Source organism: Crinia signifera, chromosome 19 (assembly GCF_055691185.1).
Source record: "Crinia signifera chromosome 19, ASM5569118v1, whole genome shotgun sequence".
NCBI classification, from domain to species: domain Eukaryota; kingdom Metazoa; phylum Chordata; class Amphibia; order Anura; family Myobatrachidae; genus Crinia; species Crinia signifera.
In genome coordinates, this window is record NC_139226.1 from 90,616,259 (window position 1) to 90,639,868 (window position 23,610).

The 23,610-nt window shown below is 44.0% G+C and overlaps 1 protein-coding gene and 1 long non-coding RNA gene across 3 annotated transcripts; one reads left to right on the forward strand and one right to left on the reverse strand.

The window, feature by feature from the left end:
* Positions 1-2,122: 2,122 nt before the first annotated feature.
* Positions 2,123-19,795, reverse strand: LOC146041893 (uncharacterized). Its single transcript, XR_014463657.1, has 3 exons — positions 19,598-19,795; positions 3,895-4,039; positions 2,123-2,534 (listed from the first exon to the last, which is right to left on the reverse strand). It is a non-coding gene; the product is annotated as an uncharacterized LOC146041893 (long non-coding RNA).
* On the forward strand, positions 18,822-22,803 carry LOC146041892 (nicotinamide N-methyltransferase-like). Of its 2 annotated transcripts, none has more exons than XM_083161753.1 (2): positions 18,822-19,024; positions 21,914-22,803. In XM_083161753.1, the coding sequence occupies exons 1-2, from the start codon at positions 18,936-18,938 to the stop codon at positions 22,341-22,343; spliced, it is 519 nt and encodes a 172-aa protein (XP_083017879.1). In that variant the 5' UTR covers positions 18,822-18,935; the 3' UTR covers positions 22,344-22,803. The 2 variants fall into 2 exon arrangements, 1 of the variants encoding a protein (XP_083017879.1); XR_014463656.1 differs by lacking the exon at positions 18,822-19,024 and adding an exon at positions 19,477-19,934.
* Positions 22,804-23,610: the final 807 nt, after the last annotated feature.

Consider the following 23,610-nt stretch of genomic DNA (forward strand, 5'->3'; position numbering starts at 1 on the left):
GGTGGGAGGACAGCTTGCTTGACTGCAGATATCTCCAGTTACCGAAAATAGATTTCTTAGATTTTAATGGAATTAAAAACTAGAGAATCCTACCTACCAAATGTTATTGGGGACTAGGGGATCAGAGTTCAGGAGGCAGAGCAATCTGCCAACGAGTATATAAAACTACATACGAGGTGTGTGGAGCTGGAGCAGTAACCAGCTGCTGGAAGGCCGATATCTCTGGTTCTGGGAACAATAGAGACAAGCTAATAGTGTCCATCAAAGGATGAGAGTCCCAGCTTTTGGAATATACCCTCAGAAAAACTCTACGTCAGACCTGAAATATTTGACTGTGAAAAGCAATTAACATGCTTGGATGGGGACCACTGCTTTGAAGTCAGATATCTCCGGTTCCCAAGGGACGGTTTTTAAAATTCTTGTACCCATGGTAAGAGGGGACCCTCAGCTTTCAGCCTAGGGCCCTTAGACTCCTGGGGGGTTTCTGGGTACTCAGAAACCCCCCCTGCGTGCGCTACTGTAAGGGGACGTGGATGATACAGCATCCCGCATCCCGCCCTAAGGCGGTACACCACACAGGATAAATATACATATAAAAGATAGATGCGTTGTCTGGGCTGTTAAAATAAATGACAGAGCAACAGGGCGATGCCTAATAAGGTGTTATCCTATGTAACATGCACACTCGAGTGGTGCTCAACCCCTGTTAGGGGATTATCATAGGAAATTGGACAGATGCCTTCTTTTATGTTGATATCAATGATGCCCAGCTACTAGGAACAGTTTCTTCTTTTGTTTCCATTCTACTTTTTCTCACCTTTCAATAGGTTTTTAACATGTACACTTCTGCGCACAGGCCACTAGATGGCAGCAGACACCATGTCACTTCACATTTATGCAAATTAAACATCTGTTTTTTTTTCATAGCACTGGCATCCCCTATAATGTATATAAAACATCCTCTACCACCCTGGAAGTTATGTATCAGGGCCCCTTCAATCAGCCCAATGCCCCCTTCTCCCACCCCATCTCCCACCATCTGTGCAGTAAAGGGGTAATTAGTGGAAATTACTGATCCAAGCCCTACATGCTGAGCGGTTGATATAATACCCCCTACCACCTGCGGGACATCAAAGCTCCCCACCCCTACCGCTGGAGGATCGGTAGGGGCCCCAATACATTGCTAGGCAACGTAGTTCTCCGCATTCACTCAGGCTGCATAGGCAGTAGCCTCCCTTCTTCCAGCAGGTGGCAATCACTTCCTAGTGGGGACATTTCTCTCATGCTGCATTGTCAATCACATGCATCTCTCAGCCTTATCCTATAGCTGAGTACTTGAGACTGAGCGCGTCATTAGCACCTCCCAATCCAGTGATCCCTCACAACCCAGGTGATCACCCGACAGAAACCTTCCCCACTCACTGGGATACAACAAGCCGCCTATGCATCCGCACCTCAGTGCCCCCACTGTACGCATCCAGCTCCCACCTGCACTAACCTGCCTCTTCCCTCTTCACTCGTTATGCTCCCTGCTATCCCCGCACTCCAGCCGTCTTTAGAACATCAAACAGCATTAGCTCTCACACACAGGCGTCACAGGGATTCCCTGATGACGCGCGCAGACCAGCCCCCGTTGCTTAGCAACATGACGCTCTCAGCCCCGTGCGTGGTGCTGAGTGACAGCGCTAATTTGAATGCTCATTTGTTTCTGGCGCCTTTTTCTTGTTAAATACTGCCTGTGTAAGCTGATGCTCTGTACCCCTGAGGAAAACTGGTTAGAGCCCAGTTGAAACAGACTGCCGGGTCTGTCTGATGTTTGTAAAGATGTTTGCCATGCTGTGAACACTTTCTAATACAATTATCTCTTTATAACGAGTGCTGGTCTGTCTTCTTCCCTTCTGCAAGGTCGGGTAAGTTCTGTCTCTATTATTTGCTGTGTCTGGACCCTGCACCACCATTGCTATTGGACTTCTTTGAGTGCCGTTTTGAAAAAACCTTATATATATATATATATATATATACATTATATATATATATATATATATATATATATATACATACAGAAGAGCATAGGCGGCACTTGGGCGTCTTGGAGAAGAAAAAGAAAAAGACCACACACAGGTTCAAGATCTTTCGAGATTTAATCTCATCATCAGGATACAAAGTTGCACACATACACAGTATTTATAGCCACATCCCTGTGAAAACATACCCTCCCCCTTCTGGGGTGTGAAGGACTTTAATTAAGACACCTGTTGTGATCAGGTGATGCATAGTGAATCTGTGTTACTACAGACAAAAATGCAAATTACTTGCCATCAGATTGCATAAAAAGGAAAAAACATCACACTGTACATCTCAATCACAATACACTTCTATTACAAAAACACATCTATTAAGCAAGATAAAAATGTATAAATATATTAAAACAATACAATATCTGTCAGGTCAAATCATTGTTAAAATGTTAGCTTTTAAAGCAGATCTTAGAGCATTAGGTCCAGGCGCCCCCTACTGGTCAAAGGAGGATGAACCTGTTAGTAAGAAAAAATGACAATTACCAGGCTACCATGTAATCACATTGCCGTATCACAAAAAGGCATTTAACCCCAAGCTCGCATTTAACCCCAGCGGAGACAATGTCCTCAACTGGTGTATCCACTTACATTCCAGTTGAAGGAGTTTTCTCGCTCGATCACCCCCCCTGACATTGGGGGGTACATGATCAATAATATGGTGCCTAAGAGAACTCAAAGAGTGCCTGGCTTCCATGAAATGATGGGCCACAGGCTGCTCACTGTGGCCCTTTTCAATTGACAATTTTATTGCACTACGGTGTGCAGCCATGCGCTCTTTGAAAGTTCTCTCAGTTCTGCCCACATAGCATTTACTGCAGGGGCAATTAATAAGATATATCATGAAGGATGAACTGCATGTTAAATAATGTTTAATCTCAATAAATTTACCCGACATAGGATGTTTGAACGAACTCCCACTTATCATGTAGCTACAAGTCACGCAGTTAGGACACCTGAAGCATCCCATCCTGCGTGGAGCAATGACACCTCTTTTGTTGGATTTATCAGTAACATCGGTCTTAACCAATATATCTCTGAGATTCCTACCCCGAGAGAAACACTGAATGAACCTAGTGTCCCTCAGGGAGTCTAACTCTGGATCATCCCTGACCATAGGCCAGTTTTTATTCAATGATTTGCGTATCATGTTACTTTTGGGATTGAAGTGATTCACCCAGGGAATGAAATTAGAGCGTTCGTTCTTTTTGCGGGATACCAATAATTCATCTTTGGGTACCCTCATTGCTTTATCTTGTTGTACCCTTAAATCCTCTAAAGGGTATCCCCTGTCCAGAAACTTTTGGGTTAATACTGCAAACTGTCTAACCAATTCATCATCCGCACTTACAATTCTCCGCACTCTCAGGAACTGAGAGAACGGTAGACCAGCCTTCAACCTAGGCGGATGGTAACTCTGATGGTGAAGGATATTATTACGGTTGGTTTCTTTGGTAAATAAATTGGTTGTGAGGATACCTGCTCGTAAGTGAATTTTAACGTCTAGAAAATCAATCTCCTCAGGACTGATCACATAAGTAAATTTTATTGGATGGGGCTTTAGATTGTGCTGATTAAAGATGTCACTTAGTTCCTTTTCAGTTCCTGACCAGATGATAATCAGATCATCAATATATCTATAATACAATAGGATTTTATTAATAATATTGGAATCTGAAAAGAATATTTGTTTTTCAACATGAAACATGTACCCATTAGCGAACGAGGGTGCCACGGAAGAACCCATGGCACACCCCGTTCGCTGTAGGTAAAAATGCCCATCGAAATAGAAGTAAATACATTGTAAAGTGAGACGTACCGTTTGTGGCGTGTCTGGGGCTGCTTCCGGGTTCCCGAGCTTCCGGTGACGTAGGCTGGCTTGTGCTGATGGAGGTTGTCTTGGCAACCCCTGACAACAACTCCATGCCGATCTTACTGTGCCGCACTGATAGCCACGGAGGGGACTGTGAATAAAAAACAAATGCTAATTTAAAATGACAACAGTGACATGGTGAAACAATTCATGTGCATAATTTAAGATACTGGTGTATATTGGCACCAGTAATGGATAAATAATTAATTAATGTACGTGATAGATTAAAAATTCAGTAATAACATAGATTACAACCCGGAAGCAGCCCCAGACTCGCTACGAACGGGACGCCCAGCACTTCTCTCCTAGCTGCTCTATTTAAGGTAGGACTTATTTTGTATACACTGTTTTTATGTACCTTGAAAACGGGGTTCTCACACCCCGAAACATCGGGACAATAAAGCACCTTTAAAAAGACCCAGGGATCTGGGTATGTACCTGTGCCAAATATCTATCTATCTATCTATCTATCTATCTATCTATCTATCTATATATATATATATATATATATATACATACACACACACTTTTGCTATGGGGCCTACTAATATCTAGTTATGCCACTGTATCTATATATCTCTATATATAGTTGCAGGGAGGCCTGGCACTCAGGTCTTGAGGCATATGCTGATGAGGGAGCTTGCGTCGCACGTGTATGCGCATCATAGCTGCGTCTGACCATTGGTCGGACCCGGCGCTGTGTGGACAGACCTGGCAATAAGTGAAAATGGCAATATAAGCAGATGTTTACAAATTTGAACATGTACTGAAAAACTGTCGTGCAAAGAAAACTAATGATGGCATCATACACACAAATACATTATAGGGGATGCCAGTGCTATGAAAAAACCCAGATGTTCAATTGCTGCCATCTATTTGCCTGTGCGCAGAAGTGATATAAATGTTAAAAATCTATTGAAAGGTGAGAAAAATTAGAATGGAAGCAAAGGGAGAAACTGTTCCTAGTAGCTGGGCATCATTGATATCAACATAAAGGAAGGCATCTGTTTGTACTATATAGATATGTATGAGTAAAAGCCCAATAGTGGGATGCCTAATGATAATAGCTGTAACTACTGCAACCATGGGAACAAATATATATATTATACTAGTGAAGCACAACACTCCCCAACACTTTTTGGGGGGCTGCTGTACTTGACTGGGCACCTAATAGGGTGCACCAAACAATGTGATGCAGGAGATGTACAGGTTAAGGGGGAGATTCTGTAAAGCAAGAATGTGGTAAAACCCCCGTTATCTGCATTTTTACCGCATTTTGATATGCAGCAAAACCCGCACGGCGGGTTTTCGCTGCGAGGGGTATCGCCAGCAAAAGCTGGCGATACCACATAGAAGCCTATGGGCTTTTTAACGCGACCCACGCTGCCCCAAACGGACCCCAGCCGCCTCGCGCCGACCCCCCCCCCCTCACCTGCTGTGTCCAGGCAGCACAGCGTGTGCTGCCTGGACCTGTGACCTCCTCCCTGCACAGTATCCTCTTCCGGGTGCAGGGAAGAGGTGGAGAGGCCACCCGGTAGCAGCAGCCCCGGGTAATGGAGGGAGGGAAGAGCCGCCGGGACACACAGCACATCACCGGCAAGATCGCAAAGGACAGCTCTTACCACAAGAGCTGTCCTTTGCCATAATTATCACATATGAAACAGCATATGTGATAAAAGGGTGTGCGGTAGCCGGCGATGTGCGGCAGTAAGGCAGGGGCAAACGCAGGATTTTCAAAAGGGGGTTTCCAGAGGGGCGGAGCAAAGCCGGGTCAGTTAAAGTATTATAGATAGACCAAATGTATATACATAATAATAATATTAAATATATATAGTGGAGTGGGCTTATTATTCATAATTTTCTGGTGGGAGGACAGCTTGCTTGACTGCAGATATCTCCAGTTACCGAAAATAGATTTCTTAGATTTTAATGGAATTAAAAACTAGAGAATCCTACCTACCAAATGTTATTGGGGACTAGGGGATCAGAGTTCAGGAGGCAGAGCAATCTGCCAACGAGTATATAAAACTACATACGAGGTGTGTGGAGCTGGAGCAGTAACCAGCTGCTGGAAGGCCGATATCTCTGGTTCTGGGAACAATAGAGACAAGCTAATAGTGTCCATCAAAGGATGAGAGTCCCAGCTTTTGGAATATACCCTCAGAAAAACTCTACGTCAGACCTGAAATATTTGACTGTGAAAAGCAATTAACATGCTTGGATGGGGACCACTGCTTTGAAGTCAGATATCTCCGGTTCCCAAGGGACGGTTTTTAAAATTCTTGTACCCATGGTAAGAGGGGACCCTCAGCTTTCAGCCTAGGGCCCTTAGACTCCTGGGGGGTTTCTGGGTACTCAGAAACCCCCCCTGCGTGCGCTACTGTAAGGGGACGTGGATGATACAGCATCCCGCATCCCGCCCTAAGGCGGTACACCACACAGGATAAATATACATATAAAAGATAGATGCGTTGTCTGGGCTGTTAAAATAAATGACAGAGCAACAGGGCGATGCCTAATAAGGTGTTATCCTATGTAACATGCACACTCGAGTGGTGCTCAACCCCTGTTAGGGGATTATCATAGGAAATTGGACAGATGCCTTCTTTTATGTTGATATCAATGATGCCCAGCTACTAGGAACAGTTTCTTCTTTTGTTTCCATTCTACTTTTTCTCACCTTTCAATAGGTTTTTAACATGTACACTTCTGCGCACAGGCCACTAGATGGCAGCAGACACCATGTCACTTCACATTTATGCAAATTAAACATCTGTTTTTTTTTCATAGCACTGGCATCCCCTATAATGTATATAAAACATCCTCTACCACCCTGGAAGTTATGTATCAGGGCCCCTTCAATCAGCCCAATGCCCCCTTCTCCCACCCCATCTCCCACCATCTGTGCAGTAAAGGGGTAATTAGTGGAAATTACTGATCCAAGCCCTACATGCTGAGCGGTTGATATAATACCCCCTACCACCTGCGGGACATCAAAGCTCCCCACCCCTACCGCTGGAGGATCGGTAGGGGCCCCAATACATTGCTAGGCAACGTAGTTCTCCGCATTCACTCAGGCTGCATAGGCAGTAGCCTCCCTTCTTCCAGCAGGTGGCAATCACTTCCTAGTGGGGACATACAGAATACATGTTAAATATACAAGTGCACACCAATGTAAGTGAAACAATAAATAAGAAAAAAGGAAAGAAAGAGAGAAAGAAGGAAAACAGTGCATAAATAAACATATCAAGAGGGCTGCATTCAAGTAATGCTATTCCAGTTCAGTTTATCATTTAATCCTTTCGGATGAATAATATCCAACCTCAGGATCCATCTTGCCTCCATACGGAGTAAAGATTTGACTCTATCTCCTCGCATAGACTCTTTTACCTGATCGATAATAAAATATTTGAGAGCTGATGTCGCATTTCTTTAAAGTGGCGGGCTACTGGTTGGTCACTTTCCCTGCCACTCAAGGTAAGACTAATGGCTGACCTACTGTATGCAGGCCCATCCGTTCACAAAAACTCTGTGACGTCTGGCCCACATAGTATAGCCCACAGGGGCATACAATTACATAAACAATGTATGTGGATCGACATGTTAACACAGATCTAATTTCAAAGGATTTGTGTGTATGCGGATGATGGAACTTTTTACACTTAATCATATAGCTGCATATTGAACAGTTAAAACAGCTGTAGCAACCTGGGGGCTTAAAGTAGGTATTAGGAGCCCTTGGTACACCCAGAGCAGTGATGTCGGTGTGAACCAAGCGGTCACGCAAGTTCCTTCCTCTTTTGAAGGCTGCAATAGGGTGAATTTTCTTTAAACCAGGCAAATCAACATCCAACTTTACTATAGGCCATAGTGCCCGTGTGGCTTGGCCTAGCACTGGGCTGGCTACAGAAGATAGACTAGACCAGGGTAACAATTCTTGTTTAATTTTGGATGTTTGAGATAACAAACTATTTCTTGACATTTGTAGTACTTTACACTTCTGGTCTTCCAGGATCCCACGGTCGTACCCCCTAGCCAGCAATTTGGCAATGAGGGTGTCCAGGCGATCCGGGAGACCAATGTTGTCATTCATTAGTCTAGCAATCCGCATCATTTGGGACAGGGGTAGACTCTTTTTTTAAGGCTGGCGGATGGTGGCTTGAGGCCATTAAAAACGTATTCCGCTCAACATCCTTGAAAAAGGCATCAGTAGTAATTTTACCGTCTCCGATGAACACTGCCACATCTAAAAAGTGCGCCTCTGTGGCACTCCAAGAGATGGTAAATTTAATCATGGACTCAAGAGCATTGATCGACGTGATCAACGATGTGAGTCTATCCACACCACCTGTCCACAAAAAGAATACATTGTCTATGTAATGAGTATATGCATGTATATATTGATTAATTAGAGGATCATTACGAAAAAATGAATCCTCTTGTTGGAATATATATACGTTTGCATATGCCGAGGCCACTGCTGACCCCATGGCACAGCCACGGAGTTGCAGGAAGTAGCTCCCGTCAAAAAAAAATTATTACGATGTAATAACAAATCAAGCAAACGGAAAAACAGCTCATGATTAAACACTTCAGCACTAAGATGATCTTTGATAAATGCTTCCATAGCCTCCAAACCTCCTTGATGGGGGATGGATGTATATAGACTACATACATCCAAACACACCATCAAGGTGTCTTCTGGCAAATCACCAATGGTATTCAACAAATTCAAAAAACTTGTTGTGTCTTTAGGAAACGCATTTTTAACAGGAAGTAGGGGCTGTAATAGGAAGTCCAGTAGCTGAGAAACAGGTTGGTAGAGGGAATTGCGGGCAAAAATGATAGGGCGTCCTGGGGGTTTTATTACATCTTTATGCATTTTCGTGAGGGTGTATAGGACAGGGATAACAGGATGTTCGCATAAGATATTTTTAACTGCTTTATTTGACAATTGTCCTGCTGACACTGCGGATTTAAGGACTGACTGGAGTTCTTTCAAATATCCAGCTGTGGGGTCTTCCCGTAGTTTTTCATAAACTGCTGCATCTCCAAGCTGTGAATAAATTTCATCTTGATAGTCCCAGATATTCTGGACCACTATGGCCCCGCCTTTGTCGGCGGGCCTAATGGTGATGTCTTCATATCAACCAAGTTGACTAAGGACAGACGATTTCTCTTTAGTCAAATTTTTAGACACAATGCCTGTGAAACGGTTCACCAAATCATCGACCAGGCTGCCAAACGTTTTTTATCGAAGGGTTGGACGAGATTGGATCAAATCCTGGATACTGGTCTGGTTTTAAGGAAATCATCAATTGGATTTGAAGTAGTCGGTTAGACCTGATTTTGGAAATGTTCTTTAAGTCGTAATTTTCTAAGGAATTTGTGGTGGTCGCATCTCCAGATGAAATTGTCATGAAAATTGGTCGGCACAAATGTCAGACCTCTATTTAGCACACTGAGCTCAATTGGGGACAAAATTCTGTCCGATAAATTGAAGATTAAGGGTACTTCTTGTTCTTCCGTACCCGAGGCGGGTTTCTGCGGATTTCTTTTATTCTGCCGTCCCCTACGGGTGGCCGGCCTTTTGTGTTTGCCGGCAACGGGGCTTGGCCTAAAGGGAGGCTCTGAGAACCACTAGCCTCATCCGACTCCGACACCGCAAACTCACTGTCACTCGTGGCCTGCCCTGGATTAGCCTGAGTCCGGGTACTGCCAGCGCCAGTTCTCGATTGCCACGGTCTCTGGCGTCTTGTGCTATTATTGGGTCTTCTTGGGGTATCTGACGAATTACCCCCGGCTAACCAATGGTAGACGCGATTTTCCTCATAGTCTGCCTTGACTACAGATTTCATGTTTCTTTTAAATTTTAGTAAATCCTTTTTGTAGGATTCACACTGTTGTTCCAATTTAGTCATCCAGCTCTGATTCTGTTCATCGTCCAACAAGGTTTTGTGGCTTAATTTGAAGTCATCAATTTTCTTCTCTGCCACTTGCAACTCACGTCCTGATTCTTCTATTACTAGAATCATTAAATCGAGAGAGCATCGATTTAGAATCCCTATCCATTTTCGAACTAAATCTGGGTTGCGTCTCCCGATTGTGGGAATATTCCTAACACGGAACCCCCTCGGGATTCTCCTCAATCTGTATTATTCAGATAGGGAGGAGCCGTGGAGAAGATAGTCTGTCTCCTTGCAACGCAATCTAAACAACTGATAATACACCTCCTCCATATTCAACTGGGTAGCGTCTGGAAAGGTGTCCTCTTTGAATAAAATGTTTTCAATTTCGGCTGATGTAAAAGTGGACGTCTCCTCTAGTGGCACATCAAACAACTGGCATCCAGGAGCATCCCCGGGCCTTGATGTCTCCATAGTCGGGGAGGTCATATGTATTCACAAGCATGAATAAATACAGGTATAGATGTATAATCCTGATGCTGCAATAGTCTCAGATAGTAAAAATCAGTGTGGTGCCTTGCAACAAACAGATGTCACTCCTGATTGGTTCCAGGCTGGCATCCAATATAATTATACAACACTGCCGGCACTCACTATCATTTAACAGTCCCAACTGGCCCCGGTGCCCGATAGCATAAACACATCTAGTACAAAAAAACAGCACTCCAGAGGCAACGATGTTAAAAGGCAAAGTGGTGTATTCAAAGCATGAGACGAGCTTTCGGGGTATTAGCCCCTTCTTCAGGTCAACACCTACAGTACAGAAATGCAGTACAGTGCATACCTTGATACTGCTTTCCTAGCACGGCGCCCGTCTCATTGATTGTATGCCTTAAGTTTAAGGTAGTTAAGGCATACAATCAACGCGATGGACCCGATTTTTAATCTCATAAGATGCATGAGATCCATGAGATGCATGAGATAAAAAAATCGTGAGCCCCAAATACCCATTGTTAACGCCACCAGCACTATCAACGGCAACCCGAAGCGTGGCGAGCGCAGCGAGCCTGCGAGGGGCGGCGGTACGCGTCCTCCGACCTTTTCATACCCCCACTATCCACATCGGCGTGGAGTTGTTTTTATATAGTGTGGCGATCGCAGTGAGCCACCGAGCCCGAAGCGTCTATCCGTTATGTAGGACAAGAGAGCCAACCTGACCGGCGGGGTGAGCGCACGATCCTGGTGAGTATGACAGGGGCATGAGGTAGCCGCACCAAGTGCCTGCCTAGAAGCGCTTGCCTAAGGCGCATCTGGCTGGAGCCGGGATGGTACGCTGTCCGGGGAGAGACGCTAGCTGCTTAGCAACCTGACTGTGCGTCTACCCGGAAGTGCGTCAACTCCCAGTTTCCGGCCGGTGGCGTCTGGCGTGCTCGGGAAGTGTGCTGGTGTGGAGCTACCTTCAGGTATAAAGATATAAAGACCAGTACTGTACTGCATTTCTGTGCTGTAGGTGTAGACCTGAAGAAGGGGCTAATACCCCGAAAGCTCGTCTCATGCTTTGATACACCACTTTGCCTTTTAACATTGTTGCCTCTGGAGTGCTGTTTTTTCGTACTAGAAAAAATCACCTTGAACATCACTAATTAGTGACTCCCCCATTACACAATCACAGTACTACAGCTTCCCTTGCAATTTCTAGTAGAACATTTCCATCCTCAAAGAAAAAATAACAGTCCCTTAGAGTTGACCAAGAAATCTCGCAAACTAGTTAAAGTCTCCTTTATATCATTAGAGACGATATTGTAATAGGAGTCAATGAGTATGTTTATGTTTAAATTCTTTATTTACTTTGACTTTTTTTCTCTCTCTTTTTCCATAAGGTTTCTTACGCTATGCCCAGTGCAGTGGTGACTAAGAGAAAGCGTCCCAGCTCACCATGGCAACCGGGAGAGACGCAGTGACGTAGCCGACTGACGCGGCTCCCACGTGCTGGTGCTACAAGGAGCGGCGCACGGAGATGACTCACACGGACACCGGGTGCCAAGTGGCAACGGGCAACGGCGGGAGACCTTCACTCCTATATAAGGTAAGCGGGCTTAGCCTGTTCTCTTGCACTTCACTTTTGACACGCTACCCAGCCACCCATCCCGACAGAAGGAGTCAGGGGACTCCGACCCGGCACAGCCGCAGGAATACCATGGCGAGTCTTCAGTAGCAAATGGACTTCACATTATTCTTTTGTGCTTAGACACTGGTGAAGGATGACCGCATTTGTATTTCACATGCAGTAAACAGCATTTTAAATCAAGCAGTGACTGGTGTCTATGATTCACATGGACAGTGACCAATATACTTATTAAGCCAGAGCACGCCACCCCAGACTACCAAAAGAGTCTGAGTGCCGGATGTTGAACAGTATATATATATATATATACAGTATATATATATATATATATATATATATATATATATATATATATATATATATATATATATATATATATATATATGTACACAGGAGGCGGCACTCGGCAGACTTGGTAAAGATGTTATAAGTTTATTCCAACAGTTTCGGGGTTACCCCCCTTCATCAGGGAAAATTATACATACAAGCAGTGGTGTATACAGATCAAATAAATACCCCTGCAGGTACACTCCCAATAGTTCCCCGCCCACACACAATCAGGACATTACAAAGCTCACCTGTGAAGACCCAGCTCTCCCCTCGGTCAGCCGCCATGGAGGCAGCGTCTAAACAGCCGTGATACTGACTACTACGTCACTACGCCACCACGCCCCCGTTACCAGGGTAATGAATGAAGCGAGGGTACGTCATTGCCAGCTACCCGGAACTCTGTATATTTGGACAGCATCCTCAACCCCTGTATTCAAGTCCCAGAAGAAGGTCCCGGACGCCGAGGAGGGGACGGAATGTATTACTGTTATTGTCCTGAAGACGGGATCCGGGCCGAAACACTGTAGACAGCATACAGTAAAATCTTTTAACAAGTACCTGGAGTGACTCTCGTTTTTGCCTATGTTATATATATATATATATATATATATATATATATATATATATATAATTGTGCAGAAAAGTTTTATTGTTCCTCAGTGAGAAAAACAAAATAGCATTTTATATATAATTGTGCAAAAACGCTGGCACTTAACTCCAGAAGGAAACTTTCTGCCCGGTGCCTTCAGTATAAGTACAGGCAATGCTGTCCCATGTAGATAATAGGAGAAGACTGCGTCACTCGGGACTGGTTCAATAACAAACAACTCATAGCCAGACAATGGTTAAGTTGACGTTTCAGCCCTCAGGCTTTTATCAAAACAGCTCATGTAAGCTGTTTTGATAAAAGCCTGAGGGCTGAAACGTCAACTTAAGCATTGTCTGGCTATGAGTTGTTTGTTATTGAACCAGTCCCGAGTGACGCAGTCTTCTCCTATTATATATATATATATATATATATATATATATATACATATATATATATATATATATATACATATATATATATATATATATATATATATATATATATATATATATATATACAAACACAGGGGGCCCAGCACTCACTACAACAAACTAACTCACCTTAACATTCAAATAATCAATAAATAAATAATGGGGTTTTAGTTCATGAATTGATCAATGCATTTAAGCTTGCAGCCCATCGCCAAGGGACCCCATTTCACTGCAAGTCCTACACTAAAAACTGGTTTTCTTGGGAACCTGGCACCTGCTTACACATCATAGCTAAAATGAACATGTGTTTTTTTCCTGGGTTAATGCTCAACTGCCAAGTAACTAATGGCTTTTATTAGGTGAGACAATCCCAAACACAGCACCTGAATTAGTATTAAAGGGGCAGCTGTCACAAGTTTCAGGTAAATGAGCTTATCTAGGGTGCATGATAAAGCTATGATCACAGTAACAGAGGTTAATTAAAAATCAACCCAAATATATAGATACAGAAGTACCAACACACTCGCCATTCCTAGGAATGGGGTGCAAACAGCACCCACATCCCAGGGTGGGGTGCGGTGGCCTGTGACCACACACTCTAGTAAATACAAACACAGGGGGCCCAGCACTCACTACAACAAACTAACTCACCTTAACATTCAAATAATCAATAAATAAATAATGGGGTTATTGATTATTTGAATGTTAAGGTGAGTTAGTTTGTTGTAGTGAGTGCTGGGCCCCCTGTGTTTGTATTTACTACAGTGTGTGGTCACAGGCCACCGCACCCCACCCTGGGATGTGGGTGATGTTTGCACCCCATTCCTAGGAATGGCGAGTGTGTTGGTACTTCTGTATCTATATATTTGGGTTGATTTTTAATTAACCTCTGTTACTGTGATCATAGCTTTATCATGCACCCTAGATAAGCTCATTTACCTGAAACTTGTGACAGCTGCCCCTTTAATACTAATTCAGGTGCTGTGTTTGGGATTGTCTCACCTTATAAAAGCCATTAGTTACTTGGCAGTTGAGCATTAACCCAGGAAAAAAACACATGTTCATTTTAGCTATGATGTGTAAGCAGGTGCCAGGTTCCCAAGAAAACCAGTTTTTAGTGTAGGACTTGCAGTGAAATGGGGTCCCTTGGCGATGGGCTGCAAGCTTAAATGCATTGATCAATTCATGAACTAAAACCCCATTATTTATTTAATGATTATTTGAATGTTAAGGTGAGTTAGTTTGTTGTAGTGAGTGCTGGGCCCCCTGTGTTTGTATTTACTAGAGTGTGTGGTCACAGGCCACCGCACCCCACCCTGGGATGTGGGTGCTGTTTGCACCCCATTCCTAGGAATGGCGAGTGTGTTGGTACTTTTGTATCTATATATATATATATATATATATATATATATATATATATATATATATATATATATATATATTTTATTATTATTTATAAACATTTAGTCTATCTATAATACTTTAACTGACCCGGTATATACTGGGTCACCGAAGTGTCCATCTCCGTGCTTTGCTCCCCCCCTCTGGAAACCCCCTTCTGAAAATCCTGCGTTTGCCCCTGCTCCCCCTCTATCTTCCCCTCCTCTCTCCCCCCCTCTCTCTCTCTCTCCTCTATCCACCCTCTATCTATCCCCCTCTTTCTCTCCCCGCTCGCTCTCCCTTTCCCCCCTCTCACTCTCCCTTTTATCTCCCTCCCTATATTGGGGAGGGGGGCGGGGGGTGTGGGGCAGGCTAACACTTAAATTCTCGGTACTTATGTAATATCTGGGCTCCCATGTTAAATGCACCCCATTTTGTCATGCCCCTACTATCCAACTACGCATGAAGTTGATTTTATATAGTGTGGCGAGCGCAGCGAGCCACTGTGCCCGAAGCGTGGCGAGCGGACGCGGTCTCATAAGAAAAACGGGAGCCCAGATATTACATAAGTACCAAATTCTCTGCTCCTGTTTGCATACTACCCCCTGAATGCATACCACACCCTGTCTGCATATCACACCCTGTCTGCATACCATCTCCAGCCTGCATACCACCCCCCTCCAGCCTGCATACCACCCCCAGCCTGCTTCCCCCCCCCCCTCCAGCCTGCATACCGCCTCCTTCATGCATTTTTTTATTGCTAAAAACTGTGATGTGATTGCAGTTCGGGATGAACGCTGTGACCATCAAATCAATCTCTTACGCCAAGCATATGGAAGGTACTGTACAAGTGAGAAATGATCACAGTTGGAGCTGTGGATGGAAAAACACTAGGTGGTGCAGCTGCCGGTTTAAGGCCATTGGGATAATCATGGTAATGCATGGTAGTAAATCAGGATTTTGCGGCTTCCTGTAAACACAGCCACTTTGCCTATGCAATGCTAACCACTATGTCATCTCTGCTGATAGTTAAAGCCTCAACGTGAATGTGATGAAATGCAGATGAACACAGAACACACCATACTTTAATTATTGTCATTGGTGGTTCTAATGGTGTCAGGAATTTCTTTCAATACAGAAGTACTTGCACTGGACCGATCTTCAAATAGACCTCTGTTCAATATTCTGCTGATGCAAACATCAAATATAAATGCAGGAATGTTCTGGGGGGGTGTTCCATATATATAGATATTACTAAGCTCCACCCAGTCATGGGAAAATGCAGTGATCTGTGGGTCTATCGAGAAGGGTGGGGCCAAGTGATGCAATTCTAATGAACCCTAATCTAATGGGGCAGGGCTTGGTGATATGTGCTCAATCTCCTCGGTGTGCGTCACTGTATCCGACATACAGAACGTTGTGGGGATGCTGCTCGGCAGATATGCTTGGCCAATCCTTTGATAACCCTTTTTGGAGAAACAGCATTTATGATGGTTGAACTTTTGGAGATATTATAATTACATATTTGTTCAGTTTCATTCAATTTAAAATGGAAAGTAGATGCTATAGTAATTTATGCTACATAAACAGATTAAAATACATGTATTCTCGTGAACATCTGAAGACAAAACAAATTACATTCATGTGATGATCTGAATGAATTACACCTAATAAATACAAATGGAATTATTCCAGGTAATGACGAATTTCTAAATTCTAGTGAATATAAATAGAATGGCTTGATCGACAAAGAACATTAGATTCAGCCTGTCAGTGATCCAGTGTCAGTGATCCAGGATGGATTGTAGCGACACTAAGTTCTATCATGAACATCCTATTGATTCTAGAGCAGTTCTCGATACTTATTTTTCTGAACACTCAGAAACGATGTTAGAAGATTTTGGAGTAAAATTTCCCTTGGAGAAACTTCACCAGATGTTCAGTAACGGTATGTATACCAGATGTTCAGTAACTGTATGTATACCAGATGTTCAGTAACTGTATGTATACCAGATGTTCAGTAACTGTATGTATACCAGATGTTCAGTAACGGTATGTATACCAGATGTTCAGTAACCGTATGTATACCAGATGTTCAGTAACCGTATGTATACCAGATGTTCAGTAACCGTATGTATACCAGATGTTCAGTAACCGTATGTATACCAGATGTTCAGTAACCGTATGTATACCAGATGTTCAGTAACCGTATGTATACCAGATGTTCAGTAACCGTATGTATACCAGATGTTCAGTAACCGTATGTATACCAGATGTTCAGTAACCGTATGTATACCTCTCTAGTAATCAGTTACATTGTTACTTTGTAAGGTGCATTTTTGTTAATGAAGAAGCACTGTAATATGGAATGTATGTATTATTTGGTTGCCGACCATCGAATGATTTATCCTGACTTCTGCTTGCGTGTTCCTGGCCAAAGACAGGGCAGGCAGCAGGCATCGGCCCGCTTGCATACCCATGGGAAAGCCCAGCATTTTAATGGGGACTCCCACAAAACGCTGGGCGAGCCCCATTCACGACGACCACGCTGCCCGTCCTGATGTTTACGAATTACTCTGCATTTATGCAAGTCGTCGAAGCCAAAGATGGTCTGCACATGCGCATAATAGACCATGCACATGCGCAGTCCCCACAACATCGGGACGGGGCTGAACTCGCTGTATAGCTAACTAGAATCTCGCAGCCTTGCAAATCAACCAGAATAACCCCCGAACTGTGCTGCTAATTATAGCTTCAATATGAATGTCATGAAATTCCTACAAAGACGATAGTTCTGGGGTTGTTGGGATTGCTGGTATTGTCCTCGTAGAGTGACATCCCACCCTGTGCATGTCTGAAAATGGCTTTCAAAAATATTACTGATCGTCGTCCAGCTGCAAATCCATCTGCAACTCACCATCAAATGATTTTTCCAGTCTGTGCGAGTGTGTGTAACTCTGACCCTTCACAGCTGTGTCGGTGCCAGCACTGATGTCACAGACACAGCCTCCCTGAAAAACTCCTGGGTATGCCTCAAGTTGTGAGAGGATTGCGTATAGAGCAATCTCTGATTTTGGTGCCATTTGATGCTATGATTTGTACACGCAGTCATTCGATTATCGACCGCCTTGCAAACTCACACAAAAAACTGAAGGTGAAAAGATGTCAGCGACAGATAAACTAGTGAACATAATTGATATATATATATATTTGCTTCAAAAGCTAGTCTGCTAACTTGTGATTGCCTCTGTGTCTGCGCATGTGTAACAGAGAATGAGATGTAGTTTCACTCACTGCCAACAGATGGCAGTGTTTCGGAGACACGGACACTAGACCTATATATCTATATATATATATATATATATATAGATATAGATATATATATATATATATATATATATAGATATATATATATATATATCTATATATATATATCTATATATATATAGAGAGAGAGAGAGAGAGAGATATGTAATTCTCTTGTAAGATGTAAAAATCAAATACTAAAGGGGAAGGTAGAGATTTGTGAATAGAGATTAAATATAACATAAAATAAAATGATTGCTTCATGTATAATCAATTATGATAAATTTTTAACTCAAATGTGATTAATAGTTTTAGTGATCTATTTTCTATATCACAGGAGTAATAAATTCAAAAGTAGAGAATGAGAAAAGGTATGAAATAAACTACTTGTGTAGCCCATTAACACTGCTTTTGATATTATTGTTAAGCATCTTCTAATACATAGAAGAGATGCCGGTACTTGTGTAGTTTCACAGCGGGTCCGTGTCCCCTTGTGGGGCACGCTGCACTCATCCAGACTTTATAAAATCAACTCCACACCAACGTGGATAGTGGGGTAGGAACCATCTACGGCGGCGTGGAGTTGATTTTATAAAGTGTGGCGAGCGTGAGGGGACGCGGACCCGTAAGGAGCAGGCGACCAGCTGCCGCTGTGAGACTACATACTGTAAGTACCGAGATGCCTTATGATTAACATCCTTACCTCTACTAAAATGTATTCGGAGTGTTGAGATATTTTGTGTATCCGTAATATCGAGATACAGAATGATGTTTTAAATAACTTGGACTCTGTCTTTGCAGGTCACATTAAAGGACAGACTTTGTTTGACTTCAGTTTTGGACCCTTGGTTCATCATCTCTATTCTGCCTGCGAATTTTTTAAAGATATCTATGTACTGAGGCTTAGCGAGACATGCATTATGGAAATCCAAAAATGGCAGAAAGCAGGTACCGGAGCGTTTCCTTGGGACCACACAAGAGATAGTGTTACAAATATGGAAGGAAAAAGGTTAAGTATCTCTCCCACGTGACTATAAACATTGAGGGTTACATTTACTAAGATTCATGGGCCTGATTCAGAGGTGATCGCAAAAGCAAAATCTTTCTCAAATGGACAAAACCATGATGCACTGCTTGTGTGGGGCAGATGTAACATGTACAGAGAGAGAAAGAGAGAGAGAGAGAGAGGGGAGAGATTTGGGTGGGTTACTGTATATTGGGGGTCATTCTGGTTGATTCGCAAGGCTGCAAATTCGCCGCCTTGCAAATCCACCAAACCCCGCCCGGCGAATGAACGCCCCCGCCCCCCACCCCCTCACAGCGTGGGTTCGCCCGCACAGGCTGCAAATGGATTTTTAGTGATGTCAGCTGCCAGCCCGGATCCAGTGATGTCAGCTGCCAGCCCCCCGCTCTCACATCACTGCCTCATTACCATGAGAATGCCCAGCGTTCTCATGGGAACACCCATGGAAAGCTGGGCATTCCCATATGGTAATGGGGCAGCCTGGCGCCCCCCGCCCTTCTCCGCCCCCCTCACGCCGTCATGGGTCAGGCTCTGTTGCAGACATGGTGACCTCATTACCCTGCACTGTGTCTTCTTCCCTGCGATCTGCGTCTTCATGCCGCCGAGGAGTAGGGAGAGCAGCACAGGAGAAGAACCATGGTGCAATCAGCAGCCTCTCCCCATCACGCAGAGCAGCTACGATCTGCTGGCACGGAGAGCAGAGGCAGCCAACCCCTAAACAAGTGCAGGAGCTAGGACCCAGCGACTGCACTGAGATCAGCAGCACAGGACACTGACTGGACCAATCGGAGACTGCTCTCTGTGAAGCTTATTTCAGACTAGAGCAGGGGAAGGGAAGCAGACAGTATGGCTTCATCAGGAGGAGCTGTGCCATCCGAAGCAGGAGCAGCCAGAGGTACAGAACACTTTCCCTGGAGATTCTCTTTCTCTCACCCTCCCCCTGGTTGGTCTATCTCTCTCTGACCCTGGTCTGTCTGTCTTGTCTGTCTCTCTCTCTCTGACTGTAATCTGTCTCTCTCTGGCCCTGGTCTTTCTCTCTCTCTCTCTCTCTCTCTCTCTCTCTCTCTCTCTCTCTCTCTCTGACTGTAATCTGTCTCTCACTGACCCTGGTCTCTCTCTCTCTCTCTCTGAACCTGGTCTCTCTCTCTGACCATGGTCTGTCTGTCTGTCTCTCTCTGACTGTAATCTGTCTCCCTCTGACCCTGGTCTGTCTGTCTGTCTCTCTCTCTCTCTGACTGTAATCTGTCTCTCTCTGACCCTGGTCTCTCTCTCTCTATCTCTCTCTCTGATCCTGGTCGCTCGCTCTGGACTGTCTGTCTGTCTGTCTCTCTCTCTCTGGTCCATCCCCCTCTCTCAGGCCTTCCTCTCACTTAAGGTCAATACATAATAAGCAATATTTTAAATGATATTGCTCATTTACCCCCTTCTGAGCGATATTGACTAAAATATTGCTTAGTGTGTATGCAAAATATTGGCAATGATGCGCACATTACCGCTGATCATTAACGATGTCCCCGTTCCCCCCCCATCCCCCCTTGCAGGCATCTCTGGTTAATCACATCACGTAGGGTGTACTCAGTTTTAATCAGTCACCAGTAAAAACATGTCTCATATAATGTGTGTGTTGGGGAAGGGGGGGCCCAGGGCCCAGCAGAGATGTCAGAGTACCGGGCCCCAGGATAACTGTTGCCAGCCCTGCAGTCCCTGTCCCAGCACTTAGCGCTAATAATCACTGTAGCGCTGAAATCGTATTCACGTGGCCCTGGGGTACTAGCTGCAGCATGGAGAACTAGTGCTGCAGCATGGAGAACTAGTGCTGCAGCATGTAAAACTAGTGCTGCAGCACGGAGAACTAGTGCTGCAGCACGGAGAACTAGTGCTGCAGCACGGAGAACTAGTGCTGCAGCACGGAGAACTAGTCCTGCAGAACAACATTTTATTTTGCCTGATAGACAGCCCAAGGGAGATGCCGACTATGCCTGCCTCAACATAAGCGGCCAAAGGACTGAGATCTCGCTATAATGGCTCAGCAATTAGGAGCCTGAGATCACAGTACAAACTGTAGAGACCGCCATCCCTGCCCCAAGACTAAACATTAGTAATCATTATAGCGCTGAAGCGCTATTTAAGTGGCTAAGAGCTGGGAAGAGCGGCTCTGTGGTACCATCTGCAGCATGGAGAACAAGGTGCTGCAGTTAGAACAGCATTACAGTATATTTACGGTTTGTTATATAGTATGCAATGGGCATCATGTGTGACCTTATGTGTAATTGGTATTATGGCATGTGGCTTTATGTGTAATGGGTATTACAGAGTTCGCTAATATGTGCAATGGGCATTACGGTGCATGGTATAATGTTAGGCCGCTCCCCCTTTTTGCCACGCAAGAGCCCCGCCTACTACAAATTGGGGGGGTGCGACACATGCCCTTGCTCCAGGCACCGTGGCACCTAACTACACCACTGCGTAGGATTACCCTTGGTGGAATAAAATTATCCTTAAAAGAATTTACCAAAAATAGGTGATTTCAATATATACTCAGGTCTATGTATTTTTCATCCCAACCACAAGTGCACCAGATGAGGCAGCCATGGTGGGCGCACTACAAAGGGTAGTCAACCCTGCTTTATCACTTTTGAAGCTTCAAACATCTGGCCTTTAGCAGCTTTAGCAAATTTTGTGTGTGTGTGTGTGTGTGTGAGAGAGAGAGAGATGAATATGTGATAAATACATGTGTGGTATGTGTGTGCGATGAATGTGTGATGCATACACGTGTGCTCATGTGTGTTTGTGTTATGGAACCCACCACCCATAAAAAAATCCTGCGTTTGCCTCTAACTTTCTCAATTACTTTTGTTGCGTCTGTGTTTTTAGTGACCAAAGTGAGGAGAAAGAATTGAGACTGAAGACGGCAATGAAAGTCGTGAAGATTAACACTGATAAAGAACATTTCACAGTCCCCATGGCGGTGAAACAAGGCGACAGTGTCATCTGTGCCTGGCTTCTGGAGACCATCAGCAAAGACGAAGATGATTACGTCAACAATCTGAGGAAACTTGCAAAGTTACTGAAACCTGGGGGAAATCTTATATTGCTTGGCATTTTAAACGCATCTTATTTCATGGTTGGGAATGAGAAGGTACATTTTTACAAACATGATGAGAATGATATAAAAAGAATCCTCAAGGAAGAAGGGTTTACTATTAGTTACTGTGATTGTATGAAAAAACAGGTAAATAGTGATCATAGTGATGCTAATGGAGTGTTACTCATTGCAGCACACAAAGAGGGTCATTCTGGTTGACCCACAAAGCTGTGAAGTTCCCAGCTTTGCAGGTCATCTAAACGCCGCCCGCACCAACTGCCACCCAGCTCGCACACCGATTTCCCAGCATGCATGCGAATGGAATCATTCGATGGTCCCTGACCTTTGAATGATTTCTACAGCGCTCACAGACATGTGACACCTCTCTGGTCTGCGCTCTCAGCTCTAGCCCTTTTAAGGGCTCTCTCTGCTTATTTGTGCCGCTATAATTCCGCTATCAGCAGCGGCTTTACCAGTGGAGACTCTGCTTTATGATTTAATTTAACCCTATCTCCACTGCTTATAATTAACCCTGCTAGTGTATTCATACCATACTTAATTGTAAAACTGCATTTTACTACACACAGTTTCAATACTGAATATCACAATTATAGGGCTATATACAGTGGATGCAACATTGCCGGATTATATATGCAAATTACCATTATGAGATAAGGAATTTGTCTGAATTTATATCTAATAAATCAATTGTATGTGATCACATAAGTCAGTTTTCTCCTCTTTATTTATTCACCAGTAGTGTTCAACAGGCACAATTATTTCAATATAACCTACAAAGTTTAATTGAATGTGTATCAATTCTTCCTAAAGGAAGATACAATATATTCTCCCTGCACAAATAGTGCTACTTCTTTTTCCTTTGAACTTATTGATACTTTTTCACAGAGCATGCTCAAAGAGCAACAAATTATATAAATAAAGTGACTGTTCAAGGGATAACAGCAATATTATAAAGGAAATTGAGCTGATCAAAGGGGGTTATTCTAGTTCACTTGCAAAGGCACAATCACTCTCTTATGGACAAAACCATGGCCCTTATTCTGGTTGGTGCGGATATATCCGCGTGCGTTCGGGCCGCCGATGTTTTGTGTTTGCGCATGTGCAGAGGCATATCTGCGCATGTGCGAAAGGGACATACGTCCAAATTCCGCATGAATTGTCTACACTACGAACAGGGGGAGGAGAGGGGCGTGAAGGGCTGTTTGGCCTCATTAACATATGCATACGCCCCGCGTTTCATGGGCGTTCCCATGAAAACGCTGGGCGTACGTATGGTAATGCGGCCGTGACGCACATGTAGGGGGAGGACATATGACATTGCCGGATGTCAGCTGCCCGCCCAGATCCCTGCTTTTGCACGGAGAAATGCCCGAGTGGTCTGAGCTCGCGGGAGCTGCCTGACCACTCGGTCCTGCATTCGATGGTATGCGACCATCGAATGATGGGGGAGGTTCCAAGAGATGGA

Coding starts and splice junctions, on each gene's coding strand:
- LOC146041892 (XM_083161753.1), top strand. CDS start 18,936: ATGGAAATCCAAAAATGGCAGAAAGCAGGTACCGGAGCGTTTCCTTGG. Junction 19,025..21,913: donor ACAAATATGGAAGGAAAAAG/GTTAAGTATCTC, acceptor CTGTGTTTTTAG/TGACCAAAGTGAGGAGAAAG.